The sequence below is a fragment of the Euleptes europaea genome, chromosome 20 (assembly GCF_029931775.1).
Source record: "Euleptes europaea isolate rEulEur1 chromosome 20, rEulEur1.hap1, whole genome shotgun sequence".
Classification (NCBI taxonomy): Eukaryota; Metazoa; Chordata; class Lepidosauria; order Squamata; family Sphaerodactylidae; genus Euleptes; species Euleptes europaea.
Window position 1 is genome coordinate 7895212 of NC_079331.1, and position 15579 is coordinate 7910790.

Genomic DNA, 15579 nt, shown 5'->3' on the forward strand with positions numbered 1-15579 from the left:
ATTGTACAATGGGAGGGGGGTGCTTTCTATTTGAAGGCAGCTGGTAGGCCCTCTTCAGAGGGGAGGGGGTGCCACGAAAAAGAGGTGATGTACTTGCACAACCGTTGCATTCCCCAGGGGCTGGGGCGTACTAATCCTTTATCTTAGGATTCCTTCGCACTGGGCGGTGCTGCTCAGTTTGCCATCAGGTGGGCCAGAGGTTTAGTTGATCATAAGTCTCTGCCACTTCTCCCTAGAGTGAACACATGAAGCTGCCTTCTGCTGAATCAGACCCCTGGTCCATCAGAGTCAGTATTGTCTACTCAGACCAGCAGCAGCTCTCCAGGGTCTCAGGCAGAGGTCTTTCACATCCTCCTACTTGCCTAGTCCCTTTAACTGGAGATGGCAGGGATTGGACCTTCTGCATGCCAAGCAGATGCTCTACCACTGAGCCACGGCCCCTCCCTGTGTCTTCCATTTCCCCTTGCCCTGGGGAGGGGAGTGGTTTCTCCCTGGGCTTTGGCTCACTTGCCAGGGTGGTTGTCCGGAGACGGCAGGACAGAGATCGGGCAGATGCATTCAAAGGGCCCTCTGAAGGGATGGGTCTTGAGAATCTTCCTCGCTGCATCTTGCAATGTGGCCGGAGGACTTGTGCATATATGTTAAGCTCATACGGTTTGTTTGCCTTTTTCTCCCCTCGCCTAGCCAGTAGGCTTTGTTACCTTTGACAGCCGGGCTGGTGCAGAAGCTGCCAAGAACTCCTTGAATGTGAGTACTGAGAATTCTGCGGCCTGCAAAGCCCATTTGGCCCGACCAAACTGGGCCTGGTGCGGCGTTCTGCTCTGCAGCATAGTAGCCCTTCCACGGCGAGTGCACCATATATCTGCATGTGATGCAGGGGATGTTTCCCTCTGCCACATGGCAGGAAAACGGGCAGCTGAGTTCGTGGTGAATGGGAAATAACCAGCACAGGCCTTCTCCGTGGTGGCCCCCACCTCGTGGAACGGCCTGCCTGAGATCAGGAAGACTCCCACTCTCCTGGCTTTCTATAAGCTATGCAAAACTGAATTATTCATTTCTAAGATTCTATTCGCAATAATGGGTTTAAATTGCGGGCGGAAAGGAACCAGCTGTATATTAGGGGAAATGTTTTTTTACAGTAAGAGTTGTTCGACAGTGGAATCAGCTACCTAGGGAGGTGGTGAGCTCCCCATCACTGGTGGTCTTTAAGCAGAGGCTGGACAAGCACTTGTCAGGGATGCTCTAGGCTGATCCTGCGTTGAGCAGGGGGTTGGACTAGATGGCCTGTATGGCCCCTTCCAACTCTATGATTCTATGCAGGCAATAGAGTTGCACTGTAGTACATGATTCCCAAAGTTACTTGTATAAATCATTAAGGACTGTGGTCTGTACTACAGCGTTTAGCTTCCTGAAGCCGGGCTCCTTCAATGTCCCTTTTGCATCATTTAATGTGTCATGTTAATACTTGTGCTTGGCTTCAGTTCTGTTTTTAGACTTCTGGTTGGTTCTGCAACCCAAACCCTATTACGCTGTTCACTGAATGTCCCACCCTGTCAGGTCAGCATAGCCTAGCAGTTCTTTCGCATTTGCATCAGTTCTGTCCCACCCTGTCAATTGTATTGACTCACTCTGCGTAATCTTCCTTGAGTCCAAGTGAGAAAGGGGGACTACAAATAACGTACATTAAAAAAAATTAAGATGACGTGGCTACCATTTCTGTCTTGCTGTTCGAGGGGAAACCCAGATAGCTCTGGGGATTGTCGGCGTGCCCAGAAGAGGCACACCTTTCTTGACACACACTTGGCTGTCTGTGTGACAAGCTAAGAAGAGCAGGGCTTGAAAGGACTGGCCGGGTGCCTCACATTCCTCCACTCCTTTCCCTGATAAGGTGTGTCATGCCAGGAGCGAAAGGCACCTGACCCCGAGACCCTTGCGAAGCAGGTGATTCCAGATGATTCTAGCAAACAAACCCCTTTGTGTGCTACTGGTGGTCAGTGGACGCTAAGTTGTCTGCCCACCCCCCACCCCCAGATGGAACTGGGTGACTAGGCAGCTGACTTCCTGTAACCAGCTGCTCGAAGTGAAGAGCTGCAGGGAGATCGTACACAACAGCGTCTTCCTCCTGCTTTCTGTCGTTGCCGTTAACATTCAGGAGTAACGCCGAAAAGCCATGGTAGGGTGAAGCCTGAACACATGAAGCTGCCTTCTACTGAATCAGACCCTCGGTTTTTCAAAGTTACTATTGTCTACTCAGACCTGCAGCTGGTCTCCAGGGTCTCAGGCAGGGGTCTTCCACATCACCTACCTGCCTGGTCCCTTTAACTGGAGATGCCGGGGTTTGAACCTGGGACCTTCTGCATGCCAAGCAAAGCCTCTACCACTGAGCCACGGCCCCTCCCTGTCTGGGCCGCTTCCACGCGGGCTGAACAATGCACTTTCGACCCACTCTAAATGCGCTTTAGCAGTCGTCGGCCAATGGATTTTGCCATTTCGCAGTCAAGTTCAGTTGCAAAGTGCATTATTCAGTGTGTGTGAAGGCACCCCGGGAGAAGAGCTTGCAGTGCATCCGTGAGCGGCGGCTTCATATCCAAAAGAGGATGTTCATGCTAAAATTTTGATGCTGGCTCTGCAGTTGGACTCTCCCTGGTGCCTTGTGTCAGGAACGGACTTGGCGGGCCTTTGGCTTAAGTGCCTCCTGAACGTTAATGAATCGCCTGTTTTATGTGTCCCTTGTTTCCTGTCTCGTATTTGTTAAAGTACAAAACCCCTCCCCAGGTTGGCTGGGAACGGGGTGGGTGTTTTAGTGACTTTGCTGGAAGGGTAGCCAAGTGAGCGACCATGTTACAGCCAACATTGGGGCCAAATTTGCAGAACGGTTTCCTTCCCCCTGCCCCGAGAAATCTTCCCTGGAGAAGAAATCTCACGTTCTGTATTTCACGTGGGTGGCTCCAGAAGCTGCATGGTTCCAAAAATATTACTAGAGTCTATATCATGTGAATCTGTCCTTTGGGGCATGTTCTGTCTAGTGGTGGGATCAAAAATATGCCACGGAGGCAGATGGCAGAATCCCGAGCCTGTACCACTTCAGGCTGTGGGTGACAGTACTGAGTCCTCCCCCTGTGGAAGAAAATCCCCTGCGAGCAGAAAAGCAGAGTAGGATGATCTAGAGCCTCTAACTTTCTACCTGCCAGGATCTCTTTACATAAGGAGCATTAAAAAAAAAAACTTGTTCTCACTTGCAGTCCAAAGTGGTACAGTCCTCCTCAGGGCTCTACCACTGAACTCTGGGGGTTACCACATTATGTATTCACACCGATGTATTAAGAGTTTGAAAATGTTATAAAAAATACTGTTTGCACTTTGTTTGGCCCCTTTAGCTGTGAAGACGTCTTCCAACCATTTTTTAGCTGTGGCATCCAAAAACCCTTTTAAAGCGATGTTTTTTATAGCATTTTCAAACTCTTAATACATTGCTGGGAATACATAATGCGGTAACCCCCTCTGTTGCGTGTGTCGGTCCCTCAGGGGGAGGGGGGAGCGTAGCAAACGGTCTCTTCCCCCCCCCCATTCTTGCATTCAGCGAACGTACCTCTTTCTTCTGTTTTCCCCTCTGCAGGGCATCCGCTTCGACCCAGAGAACCCCCAGACGTTGCGGTTAGAGTTTGCAAAAGCCAACACCAAGATGGCCAAGAGCAAACTGATGGCCACGCCAAACCCCACCAACCTCCACCCTGCCCTGGGAGCGCACTTCATTGCACGGGACCCCTGTGAGGAGCTTGGGCAGGGGATGGGGGAGTCATTTGACAGTCTCTCTTGGGCTTTAGCTGTGCTCTACAAAGCAGGAAGCGACCTGCCCCTCACCGTGGTGGTAGAAAGTGCCGTCAAGTCGCAGTTGACTTATGGTGACCCCTTATGGGGTTTTCAAGGCAAGAGACATTCAGAGGTGGTTTGCTGTTGCCTGCCTCTGCGTAGCAACCCCGGACTTACTTGGTGGTCTCCCATCCAAGTTCTAACCAGGGCCAACCCTGCTTAGCTTCCGAGATCTGCCTGGTCCATCCAAGTTAGGGCTCAACCAGTGTAGGAAATGTAGAAAAACTAACCATCTGATGAGACTGGGCTAGTCTAGGTCATCCAGATCAGAGCATCCCTCACCCCCAGTATCATTTTAATCCTGCCCTCCCTCGGAGGAGCTCAGAGCAATGTGGTTTGGTGGTTTGGAGCGGTGGACTCTGATCTGGAGAACCGGGTTCGATTCCCCGCTCCTCCACATGAGCGGCAGAGGCTAATTTGGTGAACTGGGTTGGTTTCCCCACTCTTCCACACGAAGCCAGCTGGGTGACCTTGAGCTAGTCACAGCTCTCTTAGAGCGCTCTCCGCCCCACCTACCTCACAGGGTGTCTGTTGTGGGGAGGGGAAGGGAAGGTGATTGAAAGCCTGTTTGAGTCTCCCATAAGTGGTAGGGAAAGTTGGCGTATAAAAACCAACTCTTCTTCTTCCTCTTCTCGATGTCTAGACGACCTGACCGGAGCGGCCCTGATCCCGGCATCTCCGGAGGCCTGGGCTCCCTACCCACTCTACGCCACAGAGTTAACCCCTGCCATCCCACATGCTGCTTTCACATACCCAGCTGCCGCCGCTGCCGCCGCTGCCCTTCACGCTCAGGTGAGGTTTTGCATTGTCTCACCCCATCTCTGGGAGGGGCAGGAAGCTGCAGCGTTTCCTGCTCTTGCAAGCTTTCGGGAGGTCTGTTTGCTGGACTTGAGCATGCAGAGAGCACCAAAGCGTTGCCCGGCGGGTGCTCCACATGGCACCTGAGTTGCCAGGCCTGGCCAGGCTGATTTGGCTGGACCCAAACTGTCTATGCCTCATTCAATCTTGGAGCTGTGGTGGCAGGGAACTTCTGGACTCGGAGCCTGCTTAGGGTTTGATGAACTTCCCAAGAGCCAGCGTGGTGTAGTGGTTAAGAGCGGTGGTTTGGACCGGTGGACTCTGATCTGGAGAACCGGGTTTGATTCCCCGCTCCTCCACGTGAGCGGCAGAGGCTAATCTGGTGAACTGGGTTTGTTTCCCCCACTCTTCCACATGAAGCCAGCTGGGTGACCTTGGGCAAGTCACAGCTCTGTTAGAGCTCTGTCACAGCTCTGTTAGAGCTCTCTCAGCCCCACCTACCTCACAGGGTGTCTGTTGTAGGGAGGGGGAGGGAAGGGGATTGTAACCCGGTTTGAGTCTCCCTTAAGTGGTAGAGTAAGTTGGCATATAAAAACCAACTCTTCTTCAGTTCTGCACTTAGATAAAATAAGATGCAGTGTTGACTTCCTGGGGGGTAGAATGAGCAGCCCAAATTTTAACACTCAGCTGGCCTATCCAGCCTCAAAGGAAAAATTTGGGTCCCTCCTCTCTCAACACCCCCCCCCAGGTTCCTCATCTTTAGTATTCATGCAAAAGTGAATCTGCTTGTGAGTGGGCTCTTGCATTGGCGGAATGGAAAACAGGATTGGGTTCGGTCAATTCCTAAAGGATTCCAGAGAAAAGCAGAACTCCTAGAATTAAAGGAATGGGAGCTTGGGAAGCACAATTGTTCTGAAACCAGGCCCCGAAACAAATGAGCCGAAACTCCAAATTTGACCAACCTAATAGCTAACGGTGGATTGAATTTAAAGTCTTCTGTTCTTAAAGAGAAGTGCAGCTGTTCACCTTGGCTTTTGCAGCCTTCTGATCTCGCGGGTACCCGCGGTATCCGCCTTGTCTTCCCAAAGGGATGCTAGGGGCGGCCCTGGTTGCATCGCTGCATGGAAGCGGGTGCTCCAGGCGAATCCCTCAATAAATCCTGTAGGCCTGCACCTGGTTGTATAACCCTTGGCCCACTGTTGAGGGCGGGGACAAGGAGTGCCTCGTCCACACGGAAGTATGTTGAGAGGACGGTGCTCACAGGAGAAACCAGAAATCTGGTTACATGTGAAGTAAACGAACTCCAACTTGAGACAGGCTTAAAGAATGCCCATGCCGGTCAGAGATGAGTCTCCCGTCTCTGGAGACAAAAGCGCAGCACTTACGCCATCGGCTGTGAGATCAAGTCCTCATGCTCTCTCTCCACCCCCACGAACACTTTCGCTTGAAATGAAATGTGTTACTCATAAAAAGCTTTACAGAGTTAAACATTACTTCGCCTCCTGCTTTGCTGAGCAGTTGGCAGCTTAAAAACTCTGCTCAGTTCATAGGCGGGGATCCTGGTGTGTTAACGGATGGGTGGGGAGAAGAGCTAAGGACGCTTTCCCTGGAGTACAGGAGAAAAAAGCCTAACCTGGTGAGAAGACTGGCTAAGCCCTGTGACTAAATCCACCAACCGGAGTGCTCGGCCGCCGTGCCACACCATACGGTGAACGTGCTACTCCCAGGATAGCCCATAAGGATCCCTGTCTGCCTTGGGTCCACATGATTGCCACATCAGATTGTTTCCCTGGAAGGAGAGAGAAAAATCTGATCCTGTTGCTCTCCCCCACCCCATACCTTTCACTGCACCATCTGTTACCTGGTCATGACAGCGTCCGCTTCCACAATGAGTCGCGTAGGTGATCCTGTCCAATTGGGGATCACATAACAGATGGGATGGGACTGCAGTGATGTATGTTTTTATTTTTTTTAATTTCTAGCCCACCCTCCCCGACCGAAACCAGGCTCAGTTGGATAGCTAGTTGGATTTTGCTTTCTGGTTTTTGTCGAAGGTCAGAAAAGCCAGTTTGGCTGTTTAGGAAGAACTGCCCTTGCTGCAAACAGTTTGGGGGCGGGGTAGTTCAAAAAATATGTGTGTGGCCCTGCTCAGAACTGGTGCCTAGTTTGCTTTGTCCTGCCCTGGGTCCGTCTTACATAATGGTTTCCAGTGAGGATATTGTCACGGGGCCCATCCACGCTTCATACGATAGCTATAAACTTGCTAGAACATCTCCAGGGCCCACCTTCCCTTTCCCCCTTTGTAAATGAGCAAACAACGGACTGCCCGTAGCTAGACCCTCTGCTTGCTAGCCACAGCAAGGGGAAAGATACTGTAATGGCACTTTCACACATGCTCAATAGTCCACTTTCAATGCACTTCAACGATAGTTTGCAAGTGGATTTTGCCATTTCACACAGAGAGCCAGCGTGGTGTAGTGGTTAAGAGCGGTGGTTTGGAGCGGTGGACTCTGATCTGGAGAACCAGGTTTGATTCCCCACTCCTCCACATGAGCGGCGGAGGCTAATCTGGTGAACCAGGTTGGTTTCCCCACTCCTACACACAAAGCCAGCTGGATGACTTGGGCTAGTCACACTCTCTCAGCCCCACCTACCTCACAGGGTGTCTGTTGTGGGGAGGGGAGGGGATTGTAAGCCAGTTTGATTCTCCCTTGAGTGGTAGAGAAAGTTGGCATATAAAAACCAACTCTTCTTCTTAAAATCCAGCTTCAGAGTGCATTGAATGTGGATTGAAAGTGCATTATTTGGCATGTGTGAAAAGTGCCTGGCTTTGATTTAGCTCTTCCAGACTTCAAAACATACCCAGTGTTATGTGCTACTGAATGTCAACGCCCTCCCAGCAGAGGGCGCTGCGCAGCACAGAAGGGTCGCTGCGCCTCACGGCTCCGGTCAAAACGAGCCCCGCTGTCCCCCCCGGGGGGCGCCCCCGTTGGCCAGCCGGTGGTTGAAATGATGCCTCCTTTGATGTCTTCAGTGACCCGCGGCCTGGATTGCCCGACGCAGGCTAGCCCCGGAGGTCAGAGCTGGCCCCGGAGGTGGGAACCATCCTAGTTCTGCCTAGAGTGGAGTTGGCTGTAGAGCAGCTTCATTCCTAGAGGCCTTTTAAAGGATGGTGGGCCCCGACTGGAAAGGCTGGTAAGGCAATCTCTCCTCTACGCCACTGGGCACGATGCGGGGTGGGCGGGGGGGGGGGGAACCACAAGCTTTGTGGGCGGGGTTTGTTTGCCCATCTTCTTCCTTAGCAACCCAGTGCATGGGCCTCACGCTCTCCGCACCCAGGCGAACGAAATGCCAAGCATTTCTCTTAACCCACCTCTGGCCAACTTGGCACACGACACAACAGGGGCACCACGGCATGGCACCGACTCATCTTCCACGGTGCTCCCTCAGAGCAGCGGTGGATCGGTCCTTTTGGGGGGTGGAGAGAGAAACCCTGCCATGGGGTGCTACGGCAGGGGGGAGGGACGGGAAGGGGGTCTCCTTGGCCACCTGTGTTTCACTCCACCACAATCACAACGGGAGGAGGTGGCTTGTAGCAGTAGCAAAGACACGGTTTTGATCCCCCCCCTTGCACAGTCAACCTGGCACACGTCTGCCACACTGCGGACTCCCGCAAAGGAAAAACCTTCTTTCCTTCCTTGCCGGAGTCTGGAGAAATCCTCCTTCCGACACACACTCTCTTTTCTCCTTCCCGAGCGGAGCCCCGACTTATCTTTCCAACCTTCCCCTTTTCTTGCTTCCTTTCCGCCTGATGGTATGAGAACAGAAGGGAAACGTCATGGGACCTCAATGGGTGAGAGGTTTTTGGCTGGTAGTGGCTTTATTGCGCAACCGTGCGCGGTTGGACTGTGTGGGAAAAGCAATGTGGTCTGTGATGGGAAGGGTCGCCAGCTCCGGGTTGGGAACTAACTGGAGATTTTTGGGGGTGGAGCCTGAGGAGGGCATGGTTTGGGCAGGGACTTCAGTGGGGTAGAATGCCATAGAGTCCACCTTCCAAAGCGGCCATTTTCTCCAGGTGAACTGATCTCTATCGCCTGGAGATGATTTGTAATAGCAGATCTCCAGCTAGTACCTGGAGGCTAGCCAATCTAGTGATGGGGCATCTGTTGGGAAGGAGAGCAGGCTGGTTATTCAGGCTAGAACTGGGGAAAGCTGGTAATATATTGGTAGAATAAGCTTGGGGGGGTTACCCCCCCCCCCAGCCAGCGTGGTGTAGTGGTTAAGAGTGGTGGTTTGGAGTGGTGGACTCTGACCTGGAGAACCGGGTTTGATTCCCCACTTCTACATGAGTGGCAGAGGCTAATCTGGTGAACTGGGTTGGTTTCCCCACTCCTCCACATGAAGCCAGCTGGGTGACCTTGAGCTAGTCACAGCTCTCTTAGAGCTCTCTCAGCCCCACCTACCTCCCAGGGTGTCTGTTGTGGGGAGGGGAAGGTGATTGCAAGCCGGTTTGATTCTTCTGTAAGTGGTAGAGAAAGTCGGCATTTGAAAAGCAACTCTTCTTACTTCCTCTACTCCAAGCAACGAAGCCCCAAATGTCAGCTTGCAACAAGCAGCTGTATCCTCTGTCCCAGCAAGCCGGCCTTCCCTGAATCCCTGCCCCCTTTATTCCTCCCCCCTAGCTGGATCCACGGCTTTTCTTTCCAGGGTGAAAGAGCAGAGAGCGCCGTCCAGCGAAGAGGGGAAGCTTCCTGTTCCCACTCGGCTCTGGGGCAGGATGGACCAAACTGATTCCAGATGTGCGGGGGAGAGGGCCTTTGGGAATCTTGGAAATGCTTACAAGCTTGAAGCGTGGGGCGGAGGGTGTATGGGGGGGGGAGAATGTGAAACACGACGATCTGCGCGGCTGTCAGTTGAGAAAAGAATGCCTGCTAAGGAATGATACAGATAAGTGGGGGCCCAGTGGCGTCTGAGCATTGGTTGCGGTGATCCTCGAGTGCATTTATCGTTGCAACCTTACCTGGAGGCAGGGAACCAGGGTGAGCAGTTGAGGCATTGAGCGCTGATCAGGGCAGACTGCTGAAAAATCGGTGCTTATGAAGTAGTAAGGCTAAACACCCTTTCTTGTTACTACTTTAACGATACTGGTCACACGGCCAATTTGGCCCTCAACCATGTCACACTGAGATGAAAATAAGAAAAAAGAAAAAGTAACTATTGACCCTTTCTGGTTAATGGCCACACGTTGTCAGGCTCACACCTAAGTATAAACATGGAGAATGTTTATGCTCCATTGATGTGGCATTCAACTCACGAATCCCAGGAAAGGCATCGTTTTATAGGAGAGTAACGTCTATTTATTTTTTGTTAATTTTTGCGGTAATTTATTTTGTTAATTTGTTCTGAGGCTGGGTATTGTCCTGCCCCATATGTGGTTGACAGGCAAATGTGTTCACCTTCTGCTTAAAGGTGGAGGAAATCTGCCGTCTCAGGGACGGAAGGCTATCATGAACATGTGAATCTGACTGTCAGATTTATTAATACAGCATACGCCAGTAAAAACACATGTATCATTTATACAAGAGGGGAAAATTTTCAGTTCAAACAAAAAACATTCCTAATTAAAATTTCCAAATAGTTTATAGCAGACTAAAATTGACCAAATTATGATTGATCTAAATTGCAATCGCCCAACGTTAAGGGTTGAACTTTATATGCAATTGCACAAAATTTGGCTACCTGTTTGCCATCTGGGCATTCCCTTCCCAGAAGAAACTCTTAAATCTCCCTTCATCTGACTGCGATTTGGCGGAGCAGGGGAATTAATAGCTTACAGACTGTGTCAGGTATTCGGTCTGCCGAAGTCAGGATTTGTCTCCTCAGACTAGCGGCGGCTCTCCAGGGATCTTTCAAATCACCTACATCTTTCAAATCACCTTGTGTTACTATCCGCGGTAGATTGTGTGGAAAGGACCGATTGCAGGGGCCCCGTGAGAGACGGCTACCATGGCTAGGATATTTTGCAGAAGCCTGAATCTAGTTATGAATTCGGCTCCCTTTTGTTTGTGGGTAGCGCTTTTGGATCATGCTGAAGTTGGGTCACCTGGCTTGTTTTTTGCGCAAAAAATGGCATGAGCAAGTTGCAAATGCTAGATGGGACTGTGTTAGGCTTGGTTTTTTGGCAGCCTCTGTTGCTCCTGGACAGCTAGGAAGGGATACCCTAAGCAAAGTTCCCGCCTGCCTTTTGCCGTGGTTTCTGTCACGTCGTTTCTCTCTCTTCCAGATGCGCTGGTATCCTCCTTCTGAAGCTGCCCAACAAGGATGGAAATCTCGTCAGTTCTGTTAGTTTTTAGTGAGTATCTGCCTTGCGACGAGTCTCTGGTGCGTGTTCTTGCTTAAACTTTGGATCTTGAGAGTCTTTGGGCCATTTTACGGCCGTTCCTGGAAGAACAGCTGCTAAATCTGGTCAATCTGTGAGCTCCTCCTCCTCCCCTCGCTGGTTCAGCTCCTCTGAGCAAGTTGAAGCCGACTTTGCTTTCCTGGCACAGACTTGGGGGACTGCAAGGCACATGTCCTGATCTCTCCCCCCAGATGTGAGCCACATGCCTGGCTGACACAGGGGAACCGCCTCCCCTTGCCACCAGGTGGTTAGCAGAAGAGCTAGAGTTAAGTCTTCCAGCAAAGGTCTTACCCAACTAGTTGTGTGCCAAGGGAAACCTGAGTTCTGCTGCCTTTGTTTTAATGTATGTGGAACAGTACATGTGAGCACACATGAAGTGGCCTTCTGCTGAGTTGGACCATTGTCTGCTCTGGCTGGCAGCAGCTCTCCGGGGTCTTGGGCAGGGAAAGTCTTTCCCATCACGTCACCTGAGATCCTTTAACTGGGAGATGCCAGGGATGGAACCGGGGACCTTCTGAATGCAAGGAAGATGCTCTACCGCTGAGCCATGGTCCCGCCCCTAGTATTGACCTTGGACTGGAGAGGACCTGGGTTTGAGTGTGAGTATACGCAACCACCCTGTTCTACTTGCTCCTTGCCAATTGCAAGAGTCCAGCCTGGCCTTGCTTTATTGAAACTGTGGAATTGGTAGCCAATCCCTCCCCCAACTAGGCAGCTTGGAAGGAGACTCGCCTGACAGGATTCCTCCACAGGAATTGCCTGACTTTTCAGTCACCCGTCATCTGTCCAGCCTTTGTATTCCTCTCCCGTTCTCAAAGCAGGATCATCCTGGACCAACTTGCTCTGTTTGGGGAAAGGAGAAGCTGACCTTTCTGTGTTCCTTAATGGACCGGGAAAAGAATCATAGAGTTGGAAGGGACCACCAGGGTCATCTAGTCCAACCCCCTGCACAATGCAGGAAATTCACAACTACCTCCCTCCCCACCCCCCTAGTGACCCCTACTCCATGCCCAGAAGATGGCCAAGGTGCCCTCCCTCTCATGACCTGCTTAAGGTCATAGAATCAGCACTGCTGACAGATGGGCCATCTAGCCTCTGCTTAAAAGCCTCTAGGGAAGGAGAGCTCACCACCTCCCGAGGAAGCCTGCTCTACTGAGGAATCACTGTGTTGGAAGAAAATTCTTCCTAATGTTTGGTAACGGTAACGCTTTTCCTCTCTCTTTTGCTTTCAAGAGCCGACTCTCGGCCCGCGTCCTCCCCCTCCCTGCGTCTCTCCGTGAAGTGCCAGGGATGAAGCAGTTTGTGGATCGCTGGAAATCCTCGTTCCCCTCCCTCAACCCCCCCTTTTCCTGTGGTCACCAGACAAGGTGCCTAACCGCAGTAAAAAAAAAACCGCTTCTCACAAATGAAGCGGCGGGCTTTCCCCCGTCCGAGACTGTGAATAGCAACAGCCCCCTACCCCGCTGTGGATTTGCATGGTCAGTGTTCTGCCTGCCCCCGCTCACTCCGCTTAAGTCCCAGCAAACTCCCACTGCTGAGGGGCGTGTGTGTATTCCCCCTCCCTTCCTTCTTTGCTACGCCGAGGCCGAGTCGGAGAGACCCGATCTTGGCGATAGCCAGGTTTGTCGTTTCCCAGCTGGGCTGCTGGCGTGCAGCATGGCCTAGCTGTATACAGTGCAATATCCAGGCCGTTCCGATCCCAAATCGTGTTTATGCAGTTCCGTTGGAGGAAGCGAAGAGACAATCGGTTTTGCATGTCGTTGGGTTGTGTTTTTTCCCCTCTTTTCTGGCATGAATTTTTACAACACTTTAACTCGGTGGGTGTGTAAGCGTATGGTGTGTGCAGAGCTTGTTTTTGTTCTAGCATTCGTATAGCCATAGCAACAGGTCTCAGCCTCGCTATCCAACAGTGAAGTTTTTTTTCATCTTGCTTCCGTGAAGATTTGGCGTCTTGACACTGTCCTGGTTTCTGCCCTCTTTCCATGTTCTGCTTCCGCTAGAATTTGGGGGAAAGAGAGTTTGTTTCTTTGACATTCAAATGGGCTGGATTTTGTGTCCATTTTTTTTCTCCTTCCCCAGTTCAAGTCAGGGTAGTTTTGTGTGCGTGTGTTGTTGTTTTTCTCTGTCAGACTTCTATATATAGAACAGCTGTAAAATATTTAACTTTTTTCCCCCACATCCCTCTGATTGGAGAGGTTTCAGTCCTGCCAAATAAATCCGCCATCCTTACGGGAATACCGAACAAAAAGATGTACGAGTATTTTTGTACCTTGTGTAATAAGGAAATATTTATGCCTCATAAAAGATTTTGTGTGGTTTTTTGTGCAATTAATTATTAAAGAGAAACTGTAATCTGTAAGATAAGTTAAATGTTTAGTTTGGAAGAAAAAAAAGCTTGAAGAGGAGAAAATGAAAAAAACCTTTCCGTAACGGATTCAGTCAGGCTTAGTAACAAGAGATTTGTGCAATTTTTGTTGACATTTTATTGCTTGGTATTGGAAGTGCTTTAAGTATTATTATATTGGACCATGGCTGTCTCGCTTGTATTCAGATCCTTGAGAATAAGTTGCTATAATCCTATGAATGTGAAACTGGATAATATATGAAATGTACTCTGGTGTATTGTGACTCTTCTTTCTTTTTTTCAAAAACAGAACCCTGGGTTGTTGGGGGGCCAACAAAAATATGATATCAAAAATATAAGATCCTGCCATATAAATTAGCCTTAAGGGTTGGATCCAGGCAAAGGGTTGCATCCATCTATCTTTTCTGGGAGGAAGGTTATCCCACAAATGGAACCTACATGGATGAAGGTTGGGTGGAACGAAGGACCTCTTCAAGGGAATTGGGTGAGATTGAATTTTTTAAAAAGCTGGCAGGATCCCATTGAAGCAGGGATCCTGCTTAGCTTCCAAGGTCTGATGAGATCAGGCCAGCCTGGACCACTGAGGTCAGGGCTACCCCAGCCCTAGGTGAGATGAATAGACCCACTGAGTGGGTGCTACACCCAGTGGCCCCTCTTAGCAGGAGGTCAGAAAAGGCTCGCTGGAGACAAGGGTTACCATCCTCCAAGTAAGGCCCGGACTTCTCCAGGAATGACAAGCAATCTCCAGACGACAGAGATCAGGTCCTCTGGAGGAAATCTCAGCTTCGGCAAGACGGTACAGGATCACTTGGCAATAATAACAGTCAGTGTTCAAAATTAACAATAGTGAGGCATTGCATCACTAATTAACATTAAAAACATTTTAAAGTAACATTAAAAAAGGTATTTTGCAGCGGGGTCTCTGATGTCACTTGGGTCCATTGAAATCATTCTCAGTGCTGTCCAGAGAGGTGTTGGCAGGCAGACTCCCCCTCCCCTAAACACTTATGTGGGTCGCAGTGAAGCCGAGCATCATCAAGGATCAGCCAGCTGGGCTCCAGGTAAGACCCCTGTTGCCCTGCCCCGAAGGTTTGCGCTGTGTCCACCTGTCCTTCAGTAACCACTGGGACCATCTCTCTGTCACGCTTTCAGGTGTCCCACTCAACATGCTGAAAATCTGAAACCAACCACTGCATGTTCTAGCCCCGAGTGCCTAAGTTTCACCTCCCCATCCCCAATTTTATTCTTTTCCCTCCTTGGGTAAAGTCAAGTAGGAGTTTTAGCCATCTGCCCCTTGCTTCATCCACTGTCTCAATCTCTATTAAAAACTGTCACAGACCAACACAACTCTTCCATCCCCTGACGTTCCTGCCCCGCCCCAGCCATCCTTTATAGTGCGTCTTTGGCGCATTCCTACAGAGACTAGCGCTCTCCCGCCCAGCCTCTCTTCAACCAGCTTTGCCAGTGCAAAGTTTCACAAGAACATAAGAAAAGCCACGCTGGATCAGACCAAGGCCCATCAAGCCCAGCAGTCTGTTCACACGGTGGCCAGCCATTTGCCTGATGGGACTTAATTGGGGCATCTGGTCCATTAGACAGGCTTCTTACGCGCGCACACATGGACTCCCAAAGACAAGGGCTGTTTTAATGAATAAATGATAACAATTAGCCAGTCATCGTGAAACGAGCAATGGCTCACCGAAGCAGCAGCCTCCAGTGCACGAAGAAATGCCTCTTCCTCCTATACGGAGGGCGTTACTCCCTCACTGGGGAGTCAGCAGGGTGTAGTGGGAGACCACCAAGGAAGGCCAGGGTTGCTACACAGAGGCAGGCAATGGCAAACCATCTCCAAACCTCTCTTGCCTTGAGAACCCTATGGGGTTGCCATAAGTCAACTGTGACGTGACGGTATTTTCCACCTCCACGACAGTGGCCGTCACGAACTGGCAGCGAACACACAGTTCACTTCCACTGACTAATTGCCTTGCTAAGCTTTCCCCAAAACACCCTCTGTCGCCTGGGCTCCAGGCCTTCTCAGCTCTGGGGAGGCTCCCCCCTCCCCCACTTTGATTCCAGCCCCTCCCTCCTTGTCTGCCAAACCAGCCACATTATTTCTGCTTTGCTCACCTAAGCATGAATGGGTCCT

At 50.8% G+C, this 15579-nt stretch overlaps 2 protein-coding genes across 2 annotated transcripts in view; one reads left to right on the forward strand and one right to left on the reverse strand.

Moving 5' to 3' along the window:
- Positions 1-11020, forward strand: part of RBPMS2 (RNA binding protein, mRNA processing factor 2) — a 32762-nt gene extending 21742 nt beyond the window's left edge. Inside the window, exons 4-7 of the mRNA XM_056865900.1 lie at positions 685-747; positions 3617-3767; positions 4514-4662; positions 10952-11020. Coding sequence (XP_056721878.1) covers positions 685-747; positions 3617-3767; positions 4514-4662; positions 10952-11014 — 426 coding nt within the window. The 3' untranslated portion in view covers positions 11015-11020. The remainder of the gene's footprint in view (positions 1-684; positions 748-3616; positions 3768-4513; positions 4663-10951) is intronic.
- AP3B2 (adaptor related protein complex 3 subunit beta 2) overlaps positions 1-15579 on the reverse strand; it is a 126141-nt gene that overhangs the window by 1334 nt on the left and 109228 nt on the right. The gene's annotated exons all lie outside the window — the stretch shown is intronic.